Genomic DNA, 18,507 nt, shown 5'->3' with positions numbered 1-18,507 from the left:
TCACTCAAGAGTGCCAAATTAGCATGTACATTTGGTTGTATGTATATGTGTTCACACATGTGTACCGTGCCTTGAGGAAAAAAAAATAACTATTTTATTCCTGTTCATACTCAACTTCCTTTCTTGGTCTGTTTGCTTCTTTTAATTTTTCTCTTGACAAAAACATTCATTTTTTCCCCCTCCATGTATCCTTTAAAAAACCTGTAACATATTCACCTTTGAATTAAATCACAGCAATTTCCTCTTAATCTCCAGTAGTCCCATTAAGAAGTTATTGCTATTTTGGCATTTTAAAAAAGACTTTAGACATTTTGTTCATTCATTTCTCAGCTTAAAAAATATCTTCTGTGTTACAGGCACTGTCTTAGGTGCTGGAGAAAAAAAGATGAATTAAAGAAAATTCTCACCCTTAAGTAGTTCACAGTGTGTTTGTAATGAGATTGTAAGTGTGAACCAAGTGTTGGAGGCACTCTGGAGAAGGGGAGACACACTCGGATTGAGAGAGTCAGGGGCAGCATTTGTACAAGAAAGCACTCACAGGATGTGTGGGCACTTGTTAGGCGGCGAGGAGAAGGAGGAGACCTGAAGGAAATTTGGGTAATCACAACACCTCTTGTACTGCCTGGTTGACTGGAATCTGTGGGGACTTGGTAGGGATCCTGCTAGCCTCTTATTTCTCAATCTTCTTCACTGTCTAGGGAAGGACTCAAGTGTTGGGCCTTTGATTCTCCCATCTAAAAGGAAGGAAGAAGACAGGTGTTTAGATAGCAACTGCACTCTCTTAGCCTCAGGACAACTGTGATGGAAGAGCCTGGATAGTTAAGGAAGTAGGGTCCGAGAAGTCACGAAACCTTTGCCCACCCTATGATCTCTTGCTGGACTAGGGCAACTTGATTGGGAATCACTGCTCTATCCAATGTCATCCACGTACTTCCATTTCTTTTTTAATTTTAGATAGACCTAAAGAAATAATATGATTTGTTATGATTTACCTACAATGAAGAGAGTCCTTGAAGCTAGCAATGACCTAGCTATGTTGAAAAACTCAGGAAAATGATGCTCAGTAAGTGGTGGAAGTCAGAGGCAGGAAGACATGAAATACTTGGTAGTCAAGTGTGATTATGGAAGACTTTCCTTGTAGGTGGGCATTTTTTTTTTTTATATTTAGGAAGCCTGGGAAAATTAAGTCAAATGCAACTCTACGGTGCAAAGTAATGAAACTACTGCAGAAAATGGTATTATATTCAGAAAATAGAGATTTTATAGGGAGAGGCAGCTTGAGGATTTGGTGTGATTAGAGCAGATAAATTAGGAGGGGGAGATGAAGGAGAACAAGTTTCTTTGCCCTTTGCATTCTAATGTTAATAATTATTACATAGCCTTTTAATGGTAGTTGCTCTGTAATGTCTTTGTGTTTGACATTGAGAAAGAGTGCTAGCATGTTTTTGCATACAAGTGCACCATAATATTTGCAATAGCATCTGATTGGATGCAGATGTCTCATAATTTGATCTTGTTTATGTTGAATTTATATCATATGCCAAAAGTTCCTGGGAGAACCTATGCCTTGATTTGGAAAGTCTGCCAATTTTGGAAAAAATCTGTCTTTAGTTATTGATTTCTCTTACAGTCTGGCTGAAACTGAAAAGACTCTTGAAGAAACCAAGAACAGATCGGCCATATCCCTTTTGGCTGCAGAGGAGGAAATAAATCAACTAAGAAAGCAGTAAGAAAAAAAATGACAGGATTATTGTAGGCTGCTGATTGATCTTTGAATTTAGCTTTTTGGTGCTCCATTATAATATGGAAGAAGCTGTTCACAGAGAGGAAAGGCAGCAATATTTTTATTAATGTTTAATGTATTTTTTTCTTACTACAAAAACATTAGCTACCTACTATAGAACATTTTCAAAGTATAATAGAGTATAAAAGGAACCCAAAGACCCTCTCGTAATTCCAGAGCCAGTTACTGTTACCATTTTGCAATTTATTCCACCTGATACATTGAAAAATAGAGTTACTGCTACAAAATAGGCCTAAGTATACAATTTTAGATACCATCTTTTCACTTAACCTTGTTTTTTTTTCTATTGCTAAGAAAAAAATACTGCAAAACTTAGTTTTAAATAGATGCAGCATGTTATACTATTTAGATATCTCCCTAATATGGAATATTTTACCTTGGTACTGATTTTAAACATTGGAGATAACAACTGTGATAATTGTTGTGGCGTCTTAGTTTAAATTTCCGATTATTCTCTAACCATAAATTCTTAGAAGGAGAACATAAACATACGCTTTAAGGTTATACTTTCCTTGAATTTTTTAATTTAATGTATAGTTGACACTGAGTGTCCCACCAGTTTCAGATGTATAACATAGTGACACGACAACTCTGTGCCTTATGCTAGGTTCGCCACAAGTGTAGCTCCCATCTGTCACCCTTCAATGCTATTATAATGTCAGTGACTATATTCCCTATGCTGTGCCTTTTGTTCCTGTGACTTATTTATTTCAGATGTGGAAGCCTATACTTCCCTTTCCCCTTCACCCCCTTTTCTCATCTCCCACACTTCTTCTCTCTGACAGTACCACTTTGTTCTCTGTATTTATGCGTCTGTTTCTACTTGTTTGTTTATTCATTTGTTTTGCTTTTTAAAATTTCACATATAAGTGAAGTCTTATCATATTTACCTTTCTCTTTCTGACTTATGTCACTTGGAATAATACCCTCTAGGTCTATCCATGTTGTCACAGAGGGCAAGATTTAGTTCTTTTTTATGGCCGAGTAATATTCCATTGTATATGTGTGTGTGTGTGTATCTAATGTGTGCATATACATATGTATGTATATATATATACATGTGCATATATGTTTATATCATATCATATCACATCACACCACATATACATATACCACATCTTGATCCATTTATCTATCAATGGACATGGGTTGCTTCCATATCTTGGCTATTGTAGATAACGCTGCGATAAATATAGACATGCATATATCTTTTCAAATTAGTGTTTTTGTTATCTCTAGGTAAATACCCAGTAGTGGAATTATTACATTTCAATATTTAATTTTTTGAGGAAATTCCATATTGTTTTCCACAGCGGCTGCACCAATTTACATTCCTACCAGCAGCGCACAAAGGTTCCCTTATCTCCATGTCCTTGCCAGCATTTGTTATTTCTTGTCTTTTTCATTCCAGCCAATCTGACAGGTATAAGGGTGATGTACCTTCCTTGATTTTAATTTTGATTTTTCCTCCCAAAAGCAAGTGGGGAGTTATATTAAAACACACACACACACACACACGAAGACCGTTTTTGCTGCCTTCACACATGTTCCATTGCTCTGATTTCTTTGGGAACACCACCACCAACATTGTAGCTGGGAGTAGTTTTCTGTTTTCCACTTCTATCTCCCCTCTCACCATCATTCTCTTTCTTTTTTACTCTTTTTATCTTTATTTGCATTTATTTATTCTATGCAGAATTTACTTCCGAACCGTTTCTGTTTCTTCAGTTTCTTGTAGGATATCTTTTTCTTCTGTGTAACCTTCTCTTCTGGCTTAGGAACAGTCTGCTCTTTTCCAGTAAGGACTATCTCAATGTGGCTGGGAGAGCTCATGTATGGGTGAATCTGACCATGAGTCTCGTTAAGTTCTATGCCTCATCTTGGGGGCTTTGTTCACCTGGATGGGCTCAAAGCCCAGAGAATCTCCATCTAAACCCTTCAGTTCAGCATTATTCTCTGCATTTTTAAGTATTAAAAATTCAGAACTCTTCTTGAGCCATCAGCCCAGTGTCTAGCCCAACTCTTTGGCCTGGGCACACCTGCCAACTCCACCAGTGTAGTGACAGCATGGCACATGCTGCTTCTGCAAAGTGACATCTTCAGATACTTGGTGGCTTTTTGGAGATGCATGCCCTTGATGGCCTGGGCAGCGTCATGTGGGTTCCTAAAGTGAATACAAAGATCTGAACCTCTTGATTTGCATGATTTTGCAGGGTTTTCTGGGTCAAGTGACTAGCGAACCATTTTCAGAGGTCACCCCAGGCTGCTTAGGAGAAGAACTCTCACTGTCATGTTCATCTCTTATTTCCTACTTGATAGACCTTCTCAATTTCTTTGATCCTATAATTCGATGATTTCCTGTAGTAGCGATTCTGTTCTTTACTCTTTGCAGTGCAGCTTTTAATTCTGCTATTGCATCGTTAGCTTCTCTGTGTCCTCCTTAATCTTAGCCCTTATTTTTTCATCTTATATCATTGTCCTTTTCATCACAGCACCTTCTCTTTGTGTGGCTTTGCTGTTTTAGGGAGTCACACCTTTTTGTATCTTTTAGGGAGTCACACCTTTTTGTATCTTTACAAGGATGACAATTTTATTTCCGAAGCTTTGTTTCTAGAATACATTATTTTTATAAATTCACCCTTCCACTTCTGTATTGTCATTTCCTCCCATATTCCATCTGTCCAGAGAATCCAAGAGCTAGGAGATTGCTTCTCTGGCCAGCTTCTGGACCTAGGTTTTGAAGGTCAAATGTTTCCAGAGTTCTATGCAGTTAAGATCAGCCTAATAGAAACCAGGGTGACTATAGGCCCACTCTGCTTTTGCTAGAGGATCTGCATACATATTCCTTTTTCAGAATCCTTCTTCTCTTTTTTCTTTCTTTCTTTTTAAATATTTTATTTATTTATGATAATATTTATTCATGAGAGACACACAGAGAGAGGGAGAGACATAGGCAGAGGGAGAAGCAGGCTCCCGCAGGGAGCTCAATGTGGGACTCCATCTGGGATCACAAGCTGAACCAAAGGCAGATGCTCAACCAACCACTGAGCCACCCAGGTGCCCCCTGGAGCCTTTTTTGCATGCAAGCTGCAGACATGGGTGGCATTCTGACCCTGGCAGTCTGCTCCTTTCTGATTTGTGTTGGTTGCTTGTGAGTTTTCCAGCGCAGTAATGGCATTGCTAAGTAGAGTAGCCTCTGTTACCACATATGCCAGTTGTTGCTATTACCTTTCCTCCATTCTTCCCTCTTTCTCTTTTCTTTCCTCCTTAATTTTTGTTTTCTGCCCAGGCTTAAATCTCTTCAAGCCCAGGAGGACTCCCGCCACAAAAGCACAGAGCATAAAAGTGTGGAGCTGCGGGGTGCAGAGCCTCGAGCCTCAGAGCCGAGGACCTCAGAGCAGAGGAGGTTGGACCAGCGAAGCATCGACAAGAGGAACCCAGACCAGCGGACCGAAGTGATTTTTGATTATGAGAAACAGCTCCGAACCCTGAAGGACGAGATAGCTGTTTTGTCTGCTGAAAAATCTGTGCTTCAAGGAAGGTCTGACAAATGCTTACAGATCTTTTCATTTCAGTTCCTTTCAGTAGTGGTAAAAGCGTGGCTTGGAAAAAAAGTGAAATGGCATCCTGAATCCAAACCCCCACAATATTTGAATTGTAGAGGGATTATTTTCTCTAACTGCACCCTTCTAGAGAGAGAGAATACCTCTGCTTGGGCACTAATTAATTTGGGGCTGACGTGGAAGCGCAAGGAATGAAACTGAGAGCTAGGCAAGAGGAGAGGACGGTTCTTTGGCTCGAGAGCAGATCTGGGTGCACCTGTCATGCATGGGCCATACCCATGCTGAGAGAATATTCCATAATATGAGGGTCCTGTTCTCTGAGGCCTGGGAGTCCTCTCTCTGGGATGGCCACCTGTCATTTTACTTCCTGTATCTCATTTCGTTTGATGGAGTGTGTAGGTAAGTGTTCTCGTGACATCTCTTTCTACGGATGGACAGAAGGTTAAGACAGGTCGTTCGGAGTTAAGTGAGGACAGAGCAGGATGTTTCTCTTGGAGCATTTTCCTTGTTCTTTTTAACACCCACCACCTCCCTCAGCCCCACAACATGCCCTGATCCAAACTATCAAAGGCACCCCCACACCTGGTCCCCAATCCCCCTATATGCCACCTTGGCCTTTCTTGGTTTTGGGACTCAGTCTGGCATGTTGTGCTGATACCAGCTTGTCCTGGCTCCCAAGGACCGATTCTGTGCAAGTCTGCCTAATTCTGAGCTCAATGTGATGTCACATTAATAGCTGGAAATTGGCCCCGGTGGCAGTATTTCGTGCACCCTGGAAATTGTCAAACCACAGTGGAGGGCTTTCCCTCTGCCCCTCCTTCAGAGTGGGCTTTGTATTACTGTTTGCTCCATAGTTTCTTCTACACCTCCCTCCTTGGGGGCCCAGTGCCCCCCCTTTTTTTTAAAGATTTTATTTATTTATTCATTAGAGACACAGAGACAGGGGGAGAAGCAGGCTCCCTTTAGGAAGCCTGATGTGGGGCTCGATCCCTGGACCCCGGGATCATGACCTTAGCCAAAGGAAGACGCTCAACCACTGAGCCACCCAGGCGCCCCGTCCATTGCCTTTGATGCCGTTCATTGATACCCTGCTTTACATTCACCCAGTACTTGCACATCTATTCTTAGCTCCACTCCCACCCAGAAATAGGGTGAACACATTGTGGGTGAGAACTTAGGCTTTGGAGAGGCGAGCCAACAGTGCCACTGCGATAGAAGGAGAACGCAGATCTTTCTCATTGTTCAGTAGTCATCCTGTTTAGACCATATGGCCCGTGATCTGTTCGTACTCCCAAGACTAGGGTAAGAAGTCAACTGATCTCTTTAACGCTGGCTCTCGCTAGCAGTGCCACTTTACTTGGGGACCCTATTGACTCTTCTGAGCCTCAGAGCTCCGCAGCCCTAACAGGGCCAGCGATCAATGTTGAGCTTGCAGGGCCCCTGAAAGAACAACCTGGGGTGCCAGTTCCCCATGCTTATTTAGAGCATCTGACCGCAAATGTACTGAATGCCTGGCGGAGAGGTCTGGGGGGCACCTGCTTCCCCTGCACAGCTGACGGGCATCACTGGCAGTTCAGGTGGCCGGGGAGGAGGGAGAAGCCATCAGCCTGCCTCTCCCGCTGGTTCTTGCCAACAGGTCGGCCAGGAGCCGGACGCCCAGCCCTGCCCCTCGCAGCCGCAGCCGCAGCCGCAGCCAGAGCCGCAGCCGGTCCACCAGCCCCTCCACCGCTGTGGCCAAGATCAGGACCCCGTCCCCGAATCACGCCAAACTGTCCAGTGTGGCCCGCAAGGCTTCCCTCCTGTCCCGGTTCAGCGACGCCTACTCCCAGGCCCGCCTGGATGCGCAGTGCCTGCTGCGGCGCTGCATCGACAAAGCCGAGACGGTGCAGAGGATCATCTACATCGCCACCGTGGTAGGTGACACCTGCACCGCGGGCAGACAGCGCTTGGGTGACCCGAGCAGTACAGCCGGGAAGGACCCGTTGACCCTGAGGTCGCAGAGGGAGGAGGGGGGATTTCCATCTGTTCCTTCCTTGCCTGTTGGCTTCTTTGCTTCTTCCTTCCTTCCATTACAAATATTTGGGATGAACAGTTACTCACAGTCAAGAACAACTCGTGTCTATGAATACTTGTATCGACCAGACATTTGTCATAGCAGATGGATCCATAAGTATAGGATTATCTCAAATGCCTGTATCCTATGTTGATTTGCGCTGCGCCCTCCAATGTGTGCATACGTACACTATTGAGATGGTGCAGCTTACGGCTATCGTTTGATTGCTATTTCCTCTCATTCTCCAAAACCTCAGAAGGCTGTGCTTGTGTTAACTCTTCTGTTTATTTAAGTAGGAGTAGTTACTAAAACTGCTAGTCCATCGGCTCCTTGAATATGGCAGGTTGAAGATGCTCATATATAATCCTTAATTCTCAAAGCCAAAGGTATTTGTTTTGTGAGTACCATACTGAGATATGAAGGGTCCGTCATGAGACACGAGAACAATCCATATTTATTTCTTCTTATTTTTTAATCAATCAATTATTTATTTATTTATTTATTTATTTATTTATTTATTTATTTTAACAATCCATATTTAAAAACAAAACAAAACCCACTGGGATGAGAACAGAATTATCAGAGCCTTCTGAACTTTATCCTGTAGTATTCATTTATTTCAGGGGTCAGCAGACTAGGACCCATGGGCCAGAGCTTGTCCTGGCCTGTATTTCTAAGAAAAATCCTGCCTGAGAGCTAAGAATATAAGAATGGCTTTACATTTTTAAATGATTGTCAAAAAAGAAAAAAAATGTGACAAGAGACTGTATGTATTTTAGGCAAGACTGAGACATTTATTCTCTGGCTCTTTGCGAAAAAAGGTTGCCAACCCTGGTTTATTTCATTAAGAGGTCGGCTAAGGTTCTGTGAGCTTAAGGGCATGTCTTTCCTGTGTGAGTTTCCTTGGTGCCTACTATATAACAGACATTTAATAAACGCTTGTTGAATTAATATATGCCAGGGAACATGCCAGATGCTTGATAAGTGTCTTTGTATAACATAAACACTGATAATTTCATTTCTGGACCAGTAAGATGACATTGCTGTAGGATCATAGTATAAACCAGCACTTTTATTATTATTTTTTAAAGATTTACTTATTTGAGAGAGAGAAAGAGAGAGAGAGAGAGAGAGAGAGAGAGCAAGCATGGGGAAGGGCAGAGAAAGAGGGAGAGAAGCAAACTCCACTAAGCGTGGAGCCCCACGCGGGACCCGATCCCACGACCCTGAGATCATGACCTGAGCCAAAATTAAGAGTCTGATGCTTGACTGACTGAGCCATGCAGGTGCTCCTGACCAGCACTTTTTGAGTGTTGATGCAACCACAGATGATCTGTTTCCTTGAACCTCTGCACTGTCCTGCCTCCCGCACTCAGGATTAGCAGAACAATGAGCAAATGTCTTGAAATTAGTGAACATGCATAGTTGTATATGTATTTATGTACTTTTCAAAATTGAGATCTGCGTTTTCTCCCAGATTAAAATTAGTTTTGACCAACTGTATTTAGTGTTCAGAAGACCCATGCGATGTTGAATTTTTGGTGAGTCTTTCTTCATTCCTTGCCTCGGACCTCTTCCCTCCTCTTCTTCTATCTAATAAATTTGCTGCATTTTTACCTGCAGGAGGCATTCCATGTAGCTAAAATGGCATTTAGACATTTCAAGATCCGTGTGAGGAAATCGTTGACACCATCTCTGGCGGGGTCGAATAACTATGAGGATGCCGTCTTGGATTATATCATTTGTCATCTTGATCTATATGATTCCCAAAGCAGTGTTAACGTAAGTGCTGGGTCTCTTGGTGGGACTGGTTTGCTGCTGCTCCTCTTTACGTGGAATACTAATAATTCAGAAATCCCATGCTCGGCATTTCCTGTATGTAATGGGATAGCAGAAATGAGGAGCGTCCAATTGACTTTGTATAAGCAGTCATTAATGGATATTTCTTAGACATTTTATGGGGAACCTTTATTATTTTTAGATGTTTTTTTTCAAATAAATTTATTTTTTATTGGTGTTCAATTTGTCAACATACAGAATAACACCCAGTGCTCATCCCGTCAAGTGCCCACCTCAGATGGGTTCTTAAGATTGGAGATAGAATGCCATAGTGCTTAAGAGCAATGGCTTGAGGGACAATATAGATTTGCATCCTGGCTGTGCCACTTACTAGCTATGTGACCTTGCACATTTACTTAACCTTTGTGCTTTAGTTTTCCAGTCTTTATTTTTTTTTTTTAATTTTAAGATTTTACTTATTTATTTACTTGAGAGACAGAGAGTGTGGGTGAGCATGAGCCGGGAGAGGGGAAGGGGGGAAGAGAGGCAGACCCCCCACCAAGCAGGGAACCTGATGTGGGGCTGGATCCCAGGACTGTGGCATCATGACCTGAGCCGAAGGCAGATGCTTAACCAACTGAGCCACCCAGGCGCCCCAGTTTACCAGTCTTTAGATGGGAGCAACAATGGTCATGACCTCACAGAGTTCCTATACTTGCCTAGAATAGAAAAATGAGGAAATAATAAATAAAAGCCACCAAGGGTGTTTGCTTTAGTTTTGGGGGGAGACTCTCTTGGCTTTTAGCTTGCCATTTGTCCCCTGCATCATCTTTCCTCCTTTCCCATCAGTGAGTCTTTCACTTCAGCACATGTGCAGCTTTTCTAGTTTATGATATTCTGACCCATTTGCTCTTCCCCACCACCCACCGGTCATAACCCCCTTTGGGTGTCAGAGCTTCTTGTCACAGGTTGGTAACAAAGTGATGCCATCTTTTTGTTTTTCAGGATGTAATCCGAGCCATGAATGTCAATCCCAAGATTTCATTTCCTCCTGAAGTTGACTTTTGTCTCCTCAGTGACTTCATCCAGGAGATATGCTGCATTGCTTTCGCAATGCAGACTTTAGACCCACCCCTAGATATCGCATTTGGGGCAGATGGAGAAATTTTTAATGATTGCAAGTAAGAGACATAAGAGCAGAAGCTAAGGTGGTTTTTTTTTTTTTTAATACATGATCTTTTCTCTCTTTTCTGGAAACAATTTAGGGAAAAGAACTCTGGGTGGGGAAATCAACAGAAAGGACCTGGCTTCCAGGGCCTGCTCTATACTTCTCTGTACCACAGGCCAGACCCGTCTCCTGGGGTCACTTTCTTTCTCAGTCAAATGTGATTCAGAGGTGATGTTATCATTTTCATTGAATACATTGGTCTTGGGGAGAACTAATGAATGCCTGGAGCCTGTCTAGAACACTTGTTAAAAAGATGCTACCTACCCACAAATGTGTATTACTTTTTATTGGTTTCTACTGTATTATTTAGTCCATGTTTCTCAAAGTATGGCATATAGATCACTTGTGTCAGAATTACTCAAATCTTGTTAAAAAGGCAGGTTCCTGGATCACACTCTATGATATTTTATGCAGTAGGTCTGGGGTGGGGCTCAAGAATCTGCCATTTAACAAACACCTAGGTGTTCCTTATCACACAAGCATTTGAGAATGTGTGCTCTAGACTCTCTAGGACCATTAGATTTCTATCAACTTTTACATGGTAAGTGTTTCCTTTATAAATTAGAAGAAATTAGTTTAAAACATTTTACTGAAATTTTATGGGATCTCATGATACAGCTAGAGATTATTGGGAAGAGGGCAAGCAAGTGGTTAAGAACACTCTGAGGCTTGAGGCTCTGGCATCAGGCTGCTTGCGTTCAAATCCCAGCTTTACCACCAATTAGCTCTGTAACTCGGGGCATGCTATTTAATTTGTTGCTTAGTTCCCTCTTTGTCAGATGGGGGAAATAATGATACCTGTTTCCTAGGGCTGGAGAAGGTCAGTTGACTTCATTCAGATAAAGTACTTAGACGCTGCTTGGCATGTAGTGAGCTCTCAGGAAATGTTAGCTTTTGGTGTTTGTTCAGTCTGTAGAGTTAATGGGGCGGTGACCCAGTACCCTACAAGCTATTGATGATAGAGACTACATAACTTTCTTTTGCTTATCCAATTCACAATGATGGTGTTTCCAATTGCCTTTTAGCTTGCCATATTTTCCTGCCATTGCTCTGTTTCTATTTTCTTTCAGATCATTGCTCCTAACATGTGTCCACTCACGGAAGAGCTGGTATTCAAACATTACACTGCAATTGATCTTTTTGATTTCTTTACAGAACATGTTATCTTATTCCCTCTTCCTTTATTCCTTTCTCCTTTGTAGAAGGCATAGAACTACTCAGAAATGTGTAACCACTTTAGTTTATGGAACCTGCATATTTCACAGAGGGCCTGTGAGGGCATCCTGCTTCCATGACTTTAATCAGATGTAAGCTGTTGCTTCTTGGGGCACTCTGTAGCCTGTACATCTGGAAGACTGTAGAGCTGAATCTAGAGTTCCTAATGATGACTATTTGGTTCTACTTTGAGGACTTCACAAAACAACTTTAATGCTTTTTTTTTTTAACCCTGGCACCCTTTCATGTATTTGAAGCAATTATTCAGATCTTCCTTCTTCTGGCTTCATGGCTTTGGGTTTTTCTATATAAAGGGGATTTGAGACTTCTTGATAGATCAGTTTCTTTGGCCTGTGCTCAATGCTCTTCTGAGTATTCCTTTTTAAGTGTCCACACTGAGTGTAGTCCCCTGCTTTGAACTGAGCAGCTTAGAGAGACCAATACTCTTGCCATTCTTATTCTCCATTAATCCAGCTAATTTGTACCAGTGTTTTCTGTGTTTTTTTTCAGATGTATAACACTGTTGTTGATTGTTTTGAATTCAACTGAAACCTGTTATTTTTACTTGTGCTTGTGTGATTAAGCCTTTATCACCTCTATCTGTGCAATTATACACTTTTTAGACTCAGTTTTAGGGCCTCATATGTATCCACATATGCTGTGTCCTATTAGATTCAGTTTATTGTTCTTGTCTGTTGAGCTATTTTTTTTAAAAACTGTCATTTGTTTCTTCTTTCCTACTCATCCCTAGCCTTTGAGTGATTTTTCTATAGTTCACACAGATCATTGATGAACATGTTACTCAGAAAAAAATTGAGAGAGAGCACCTTCATTCAAGGTCTTATCGACTCACAATTATTTCACTTTGGATAAGATCATTGAACCAGTTTCTGATCGACCTACTTAAGTCAATCATCCACCTTTTTTTCTGTTATTTTGCCCACAAAGATAGCATATGAAGTCTTTCAGGATGCCTATAGGACTTCAGATGGTCTCCATCTCAAGTGTTTCCCTGAACTGTAACTTATTTTTTAATTCTTAAAAAAGATTTTATTTGTTTATTCATGAGAGACACACACAGAGAGAGGGGGGGGGGGCAGAGACACAGGCAGAGGGAGAAGCAGGTTCCATACAGGGAGCCTGATGTGGGACTCGATCCTGGTACTATGGGATCACGCACTGAGCTGAAGGCAGACGCTCAACTGCTGAACCACCCAGGTGTTCCTGAACTGTAACTTGTAATTCTGAGAAGGAAAGGACCGAGTTTCATCTGACATGACTTGTTCTATGTGAGTCCATGTTAGGTCCGTGTTATCATTGGTTCCTATTCTAAGAGCCCAGAATCATGTCTTTAATAACACAATCAGGATCCATATTTATCTAGTCTGAGTGTAATAAAAAATGAAAATTTACACTGATGTCCTCCTCTTATGCTATATCAATTGCTTAATGTCTCTTTTTTGTTCTTTTGTGTGTTTAAAATAGGTACCGTCGCAGCTATGACTCTGACTTCACTGCTCCCTTGGTCTTCTATCATGTGTGGCCTGCTCTCATGGAGAATGACTGTGTCATTATGAAGGGAGAAGCTGTCACCAAGAGAGGGGCTTTTGTACGGTGGCCTTGAATAGTGACAATTCATCCCCAGTGTTTGATTCACAAGTTCGAGAACATTTATAAACCCAGAGATTCTATAGAGAAAGTCTAAAGACTTGCTTGATAACGTTTCATACAAAGGAGAGGAGAAGGACTTGCTGGGAAAAAGAGATTCTTTTCTTTGATTCTTCCATGATTCTTCATAATTTTTGGGCATTAACTTCTTTGTTGGCTTTATTTATAAGATGGAACTAGCCATATTTGCCTCCTCCATCTTAGAAATATGCTATTATAAGGGTAAACCTCCTTGAGCTCATCTTATTGGCAGCCCTCTATGATTCTAAGCATTTGGAAGTGATCAATGAACTTTCAGGATACAATTGGCCAAATTTTTACTGATTCCATTTTGGGAAATGAGGAATTTGCTCTGCTTTTCTCTCCTTGGTATGATGTGTTCTGAACATGGTAAAATTTGGGCAGCCTTCAAAACAGACTGTATGTATGAAAGTGTATTACTATGTGTTGTGGTGGGGGTTGGGCAGTCATGGGGGCTTGACTATTCTGTATAATATACACAACGGGGTTTTTATCCTGCCCTTCCTAGAAATAATTAAGAGAATTCTGAAGGGAAGTTCTTTAGTCCAGTGCAAAGCCACCATCTGGCTGGTCTCAGTTCCTGTTCTCTTTGAGAAAATAGGAAAGTGCTTCAATGGCAAACATTTCACACATGTAAGGGAGTACAGGACCAGCATATTTTAAAAGAACTTAAGAGTTTTTTCAGCTTAAACATCCCACTATAGTGAACAGTATCTCAATAAAATATTTTGTGCTGAGAAAGTTGAACCCACAGAAATCGGGATGGGTTGATATGACAGCCACACATTGTCTATGATGAATGGGCTCGGAAAACATGCTTCTCGCTCCTGCAACTATCACTTTCTGTTAAGAAATTGAAATTGTAGAGTCTCTGTAGTGCAATTCGGCAGGGAGAGAGAGAGGAAATAGCCACTATTCATGTATTCTACGTCAAATAGGCATTTTAACTTCCTTCTTCCTCTCCTCAAGCATATTGCCAACATTTTTCCCAGCTTAAACTCCCAAGACAAAATGTGAAAAACCTGAAAGGAAGTACTTGGAATAAAGGAAAAAACTGAATGAAGGGAAATTTGTAAGAAGGATTTTGCAAGTAAAATCTCATTATAGTGAATCTAGTTTTTTATTCACTTATTTATTCACTCCCTTCCTCAGTCATTAATTCATTTCATTCAACAATATTTATTTATTCAATAGTCATATGTGACCCAAGCATATATAGTTTAGGTGCTGGGGATTCAGCAATGAACAAAAGAGATCCAAATCCCTGCCCTCAGGGGGCTTACATTCTCTGACACTTGCATGCTTGAATGTAATTTCTAACAATCTATTCAGCAAAACAATATTCTAGCACCAAGAATTTGAATATTCCAAAGCTGTTGCAATGGGAAGTGCCCTTAAAATTATTGTCAAATATTGGGCAGCTGTAAGAAATGAAGAGTGTGTCCCATGGTGATTGATGCCCAGTAATGGGCAAGTGTAATCATATCAGCAAAACCTCTTGGTCTGTGGGATATGCATATTGTGAGCTTTCACAAACTACTATTTCTCTTTTTTTTTTTAGTGGAATTCAGTGCGATCTGTAAGTCGATGTCGAAGCAGGAGTTTAAGTCCCATCTGCCCCCGTAGCCGTATTGGTTTAAGCACGGTATATATCTAATAATTTTACACAAAGCATCTGATAGTTGACACTTCTGTCTCCAGTAGTCACCTATAAAAGAGGTGATTATAGGTCTATAGGTAGAAAGAGAACCGGTTGCAATAACCCCAAACTGATTTTTATGCTCCCTTGGGCTAAGGAATTTATCATTCAAGGAAGAAGGAAGTAAAAGTTGAGTTTTTCATACTTACTTCAAAGAATAATAGACTTTACATATTTTGTAGTTTTATTTTTGTTTTGGAATGAAAATGGGCAACAGGTCTAGTTTTCTGAATGGAGAATGGGAATGATCTAAACACAGATCCTTGGTTCCTCTTCAACTTATTTCATGAATTTGGAGAAATTCCTCAAATGGTCTGGATTTCAATACTGTATATAGGGCATTGCAGGTATTAATTTTCCTCCACACTCCAAGAAGAATAACATTGGGCTCCTTGTGTATGAGTTCTTGGGAGGATTATTAATACCTCTGTCAAAAAAATAGCAGCCAAAACATTTCTAAAAACCAAAAACATTATTATGATTCACCACTGTTGATTTATTCAACAAATAATATTTAGTCAATGCCTTTTGAATACAGGGCTGGACCAAGACACCTGGACACCAGATAGGCTAACAATTTGCTGTTCCTTCAAATAAAAATTCATTATATATTTGTTCAATCTTGTTTTAGGGAGACTGATGGAGGAGAATCACACCTGACAGGGTTCCACTTCTCTGAAATTATCTCTAGTAATGCAGCTCTAGCTATAAACTTCTGAAACTCCTTCTGTAAAACAAAACCAAAACCAACTGCCTTCCACCTTCCATTAATAAGATCTACTTTTCTGAGTTTAGTGAGCACCTATTACTTCAGCATGCACTTTATCAACTATTCCTTCCTTTTCTGATGGATGCTAGTTTTGGAGGGGGGACACAACAATGATGAAAACATGGTCTCTTCCTTGAATGGTTTTCCATACAGGAAGATCAATATGATTTAAACCAAGTAACTGAGTGCAGTATATGCCACCATCCATACCAGATGCGTGAAGGACTAGAGCCAGGCGAGGAGGTAGGGATTCTTTCTGGACTTGGTAGTGAGGTGGGCGAGTTGGTACTTGATCTCGCTTTTTAGAATGCGTGGAATTTCAATGAGCTGGGAAACTGAGAAGGAATATCCAGAAAAAGGAAATGGCCTGAGAATGGAAAAGGCATGTATCTGACACAGATCTTTTGCTCTTGGCAATTATAATATAACTCACTTATCCGTATTCATGAATAAGTATTTACAGTGGATAGAAGCAAAAGGATAGTGCATTTAATGGACTTATAAGTAAAAAGGAAATCCTGAGAATTTTATCCTGGAAGAATCACAATCTCCTTATTCTAAGAGGACATGGCTTATCAAAAACCAATATCAGACACCTATCGTGCTTACAGACATGGCAAATTTTTCCTCTGGACTCTCACTGCATGGCTTGTTGATGGGCAGTATCCCTCACATAAAGCCCTTATGCATGTTTCCCACCCTTTCTTTATCTTTCCTTCTTTGTGCCCAAGGAGAACCAAATAGTTTCAACTTTAGATGAGAATAAAATATATTCTTTTTTTTTTTTTAAAGAAAGTAGGCTCCATGTCCAATGTGGAGCTTGAACTCGTGAACCTGAGATCAAGAGTCACATGCTTTATCAACTGAGCCAGGCAGGAGCCCCTAAAATACATTATTAGTGGTGAGACTGTTGCCAACTCTGTCCCTTTCCACCATCCTCTCCTTACAATGACTGGGTACACCTGGAAAATAAAATACAAATATTTATAGTTAGTCTGATTTTGGCATTTGAGGTCTTGATGCATCCAGAACAACTTTTCATCTTTGTTAGTGTCTATTTATATAAAGTTTTTGAAAGCTCAGAGCAAGAATATTGCTTCTAGTCACTTATTTCTGAGCTGTAACACATTTATAAGTATAGGTGGTGGCTTTTGCTTAGTGAAAGCAAATGTGAGATTTGGAAAGTGATTTTTTCCTGGCTTCCCAGTGACCCTCCTTAATAGGACAGGGTTTCAGACACATGACAGGATTCATATAAAAATCTGATAGAGAGTATTTGATCATTTTAGCTTGAATTAGTTCATTGTACTACCACTAATAATTACTTTCTGGAAAGCATTGAATTCAATATGGCCACTGTGCATCCAATCTCAAAGTCTTCAGGCACCATTAAAACAAACAAACAAACAAACAAAAACACTTAGGCCACTGAGCCCAGATTTTAATGAATGACATAATTTAAACCAAATTGAGTACCCATATACTTCAGGGCATATAAAAGGAATTGAATTGTTCTACCTTAGATGTGATGTCATCATTCCAAAGTGCCTCACAACAACTATCTAAGTGGTTTTAGAATAAAATGTCACAGGGATTCATTCTTTGAGCTTCCCCTACTGTGTCATTCACGTTACTCTTTTATATTTTCCAGATATCTCGAAGCCGGAGCCCTTCTCCAATAAGATGTGGATTGCCAAGTAAGTGGGATGCTTTAGCTGGAACAAATTTTCTGCATTTTAATGCTCTTTTTAGCACTCAGCACTGGGGACCAAAATGAATGTTTTGCCTCCCAGGGAACTCATCTCTAACTTCCATCTCACACCTTTCATTTCTGGGCCTTCTCATTGATGCTGGCCAAGCAAGTCCCATGGGTGACCCAGGAGGAGCCTCCACTTGAGAGGCTTTATCCCTATAAACCCAGCTTGACCACCCTAGTTTCATTTAGGTCCTTCCAAAAGAAAGTCTAAGAAAGTGACCATAAACCCAAACTGTTTGTTTTTCTCCCTAGGGTTTTAAGGCCACCCGACATGTTCCTTTGCCACAGTACATCTGCAACAGCCAACTTTCCCAGCGTCTCTATCTCCTCTGCCTGCCTCAGAACTCACTTAAGATAATGTGAAAACGCAATTCTGTGTATCACTCCACACAGAAAGTTAAATGTTTTGGCTTAGCGTGCTTGTAACTTCAGACATATTGCATTTTATTTTATTTTATAGACACAAATTCCATTAATTTGATAAAAACGATTGCATAGGTGTTTAGGATCATATTCATTTGAAGCAAAGTCCATCACAGAGGTTCAGAGTTTTAATCTTCAGAGACTAGGGCTTTTTAGGGCAACCATACAAACTAAAGTGGAAGATCTTTACCATGTGGGGTTCAAAAGACAGAGTCAGTTTAGTTTACAGATTGGTCATAAATATTGTAATTGCTGGTATGGGCTTAAGGCTAGAAAATGATGTTGAGTGTTTTAATTTTCTTTTGTTTGGAGGACAGCTCTAATCCTAGGCTGGGGAATTTGTGGTAGCAGTGACTTCAGGCTACAGGTAGATGGCGATGATTGCAGAGATTATAGATCATGGGCTTGCTTGTCTTTTCCTACTTTGTGGATGCCCAGTTTGATTTTAGTTGGGTTCCAATGCCAAAGCTACTTACCTGCGAGAATGTTGTTGCTTCATAAATGTGAAGTGATTTGGCTAGAAGCCAGC

General features: G+C 40.7%; 1 protein-coding gene across 1 annotated transcript in view; it reads left to right on the top strand.

Annotated features, from left to right (window-relative positions):
* The window catches only part of SPATA18 (spermatogenesis associated 18), a 36,324-nt gene extending 18,440 nt beyond the window's left edge, over nt 1–17,884 (top strand). The window contains exons 5-13 of the mRNA XM_055341562.1: nt 1,631–1,726; nt 5,094–5,345; nt 7,004–7,280; nt 9,044–9,202; nt 10,205–10,380; nt 13,128–13,251; nt 14,893–14,976; nt 17,451–17,496; nt 17,808–17,884. Of these exons, the coding sequence (XP_055197537.1) occupies nt 1,631–1,726; nt 5,094–5,345; nt 7,004–7,280; nt 9,044–9,202; nt 10,205–10,380; nt 13,128–13,251; nt 14,893–14,976; nt 17,451–17,496; nt 17,808–17,815 (1,222 nt within the window). The 3' untranslated portion in view covers nt 17,816–17,884. The remainder of the gene's footprint in view (nt 1–1,630; nt 1,727–5,093; nt 5,346–7,003; nt 7,281–9,043; nt 9,203–10,204; nt 10,381–13,127; nt 13,252–14,892; nt 14,977–17,450; nt 17,497–17,807) is intronic.
* The last annotated feature ends 623 nt before the right edge of the window (nt 17,885–18,507 follow it).

Source organism: Nyctereutes procyonoides, unplaced genomic scaffold (genome assembly GCF_905146905.1).
Source record: "Nyctereutes procyonoides isolate TBG_1078 unplaced genomic scaffold, NYPRO_anot_genome, whole genome shotgun sequence".
NCBI lineage: Eukaryota > Metazoa > Chordata > Mammalia > Carnivora > Canidae > Nyctereutes > Nyctereutes procyonoides.
The sequence above is the reverse complement of the archived record's forward strand: the minus strand, read 5'-3'. Positions and strand labels throughout refer to the sequence as shown.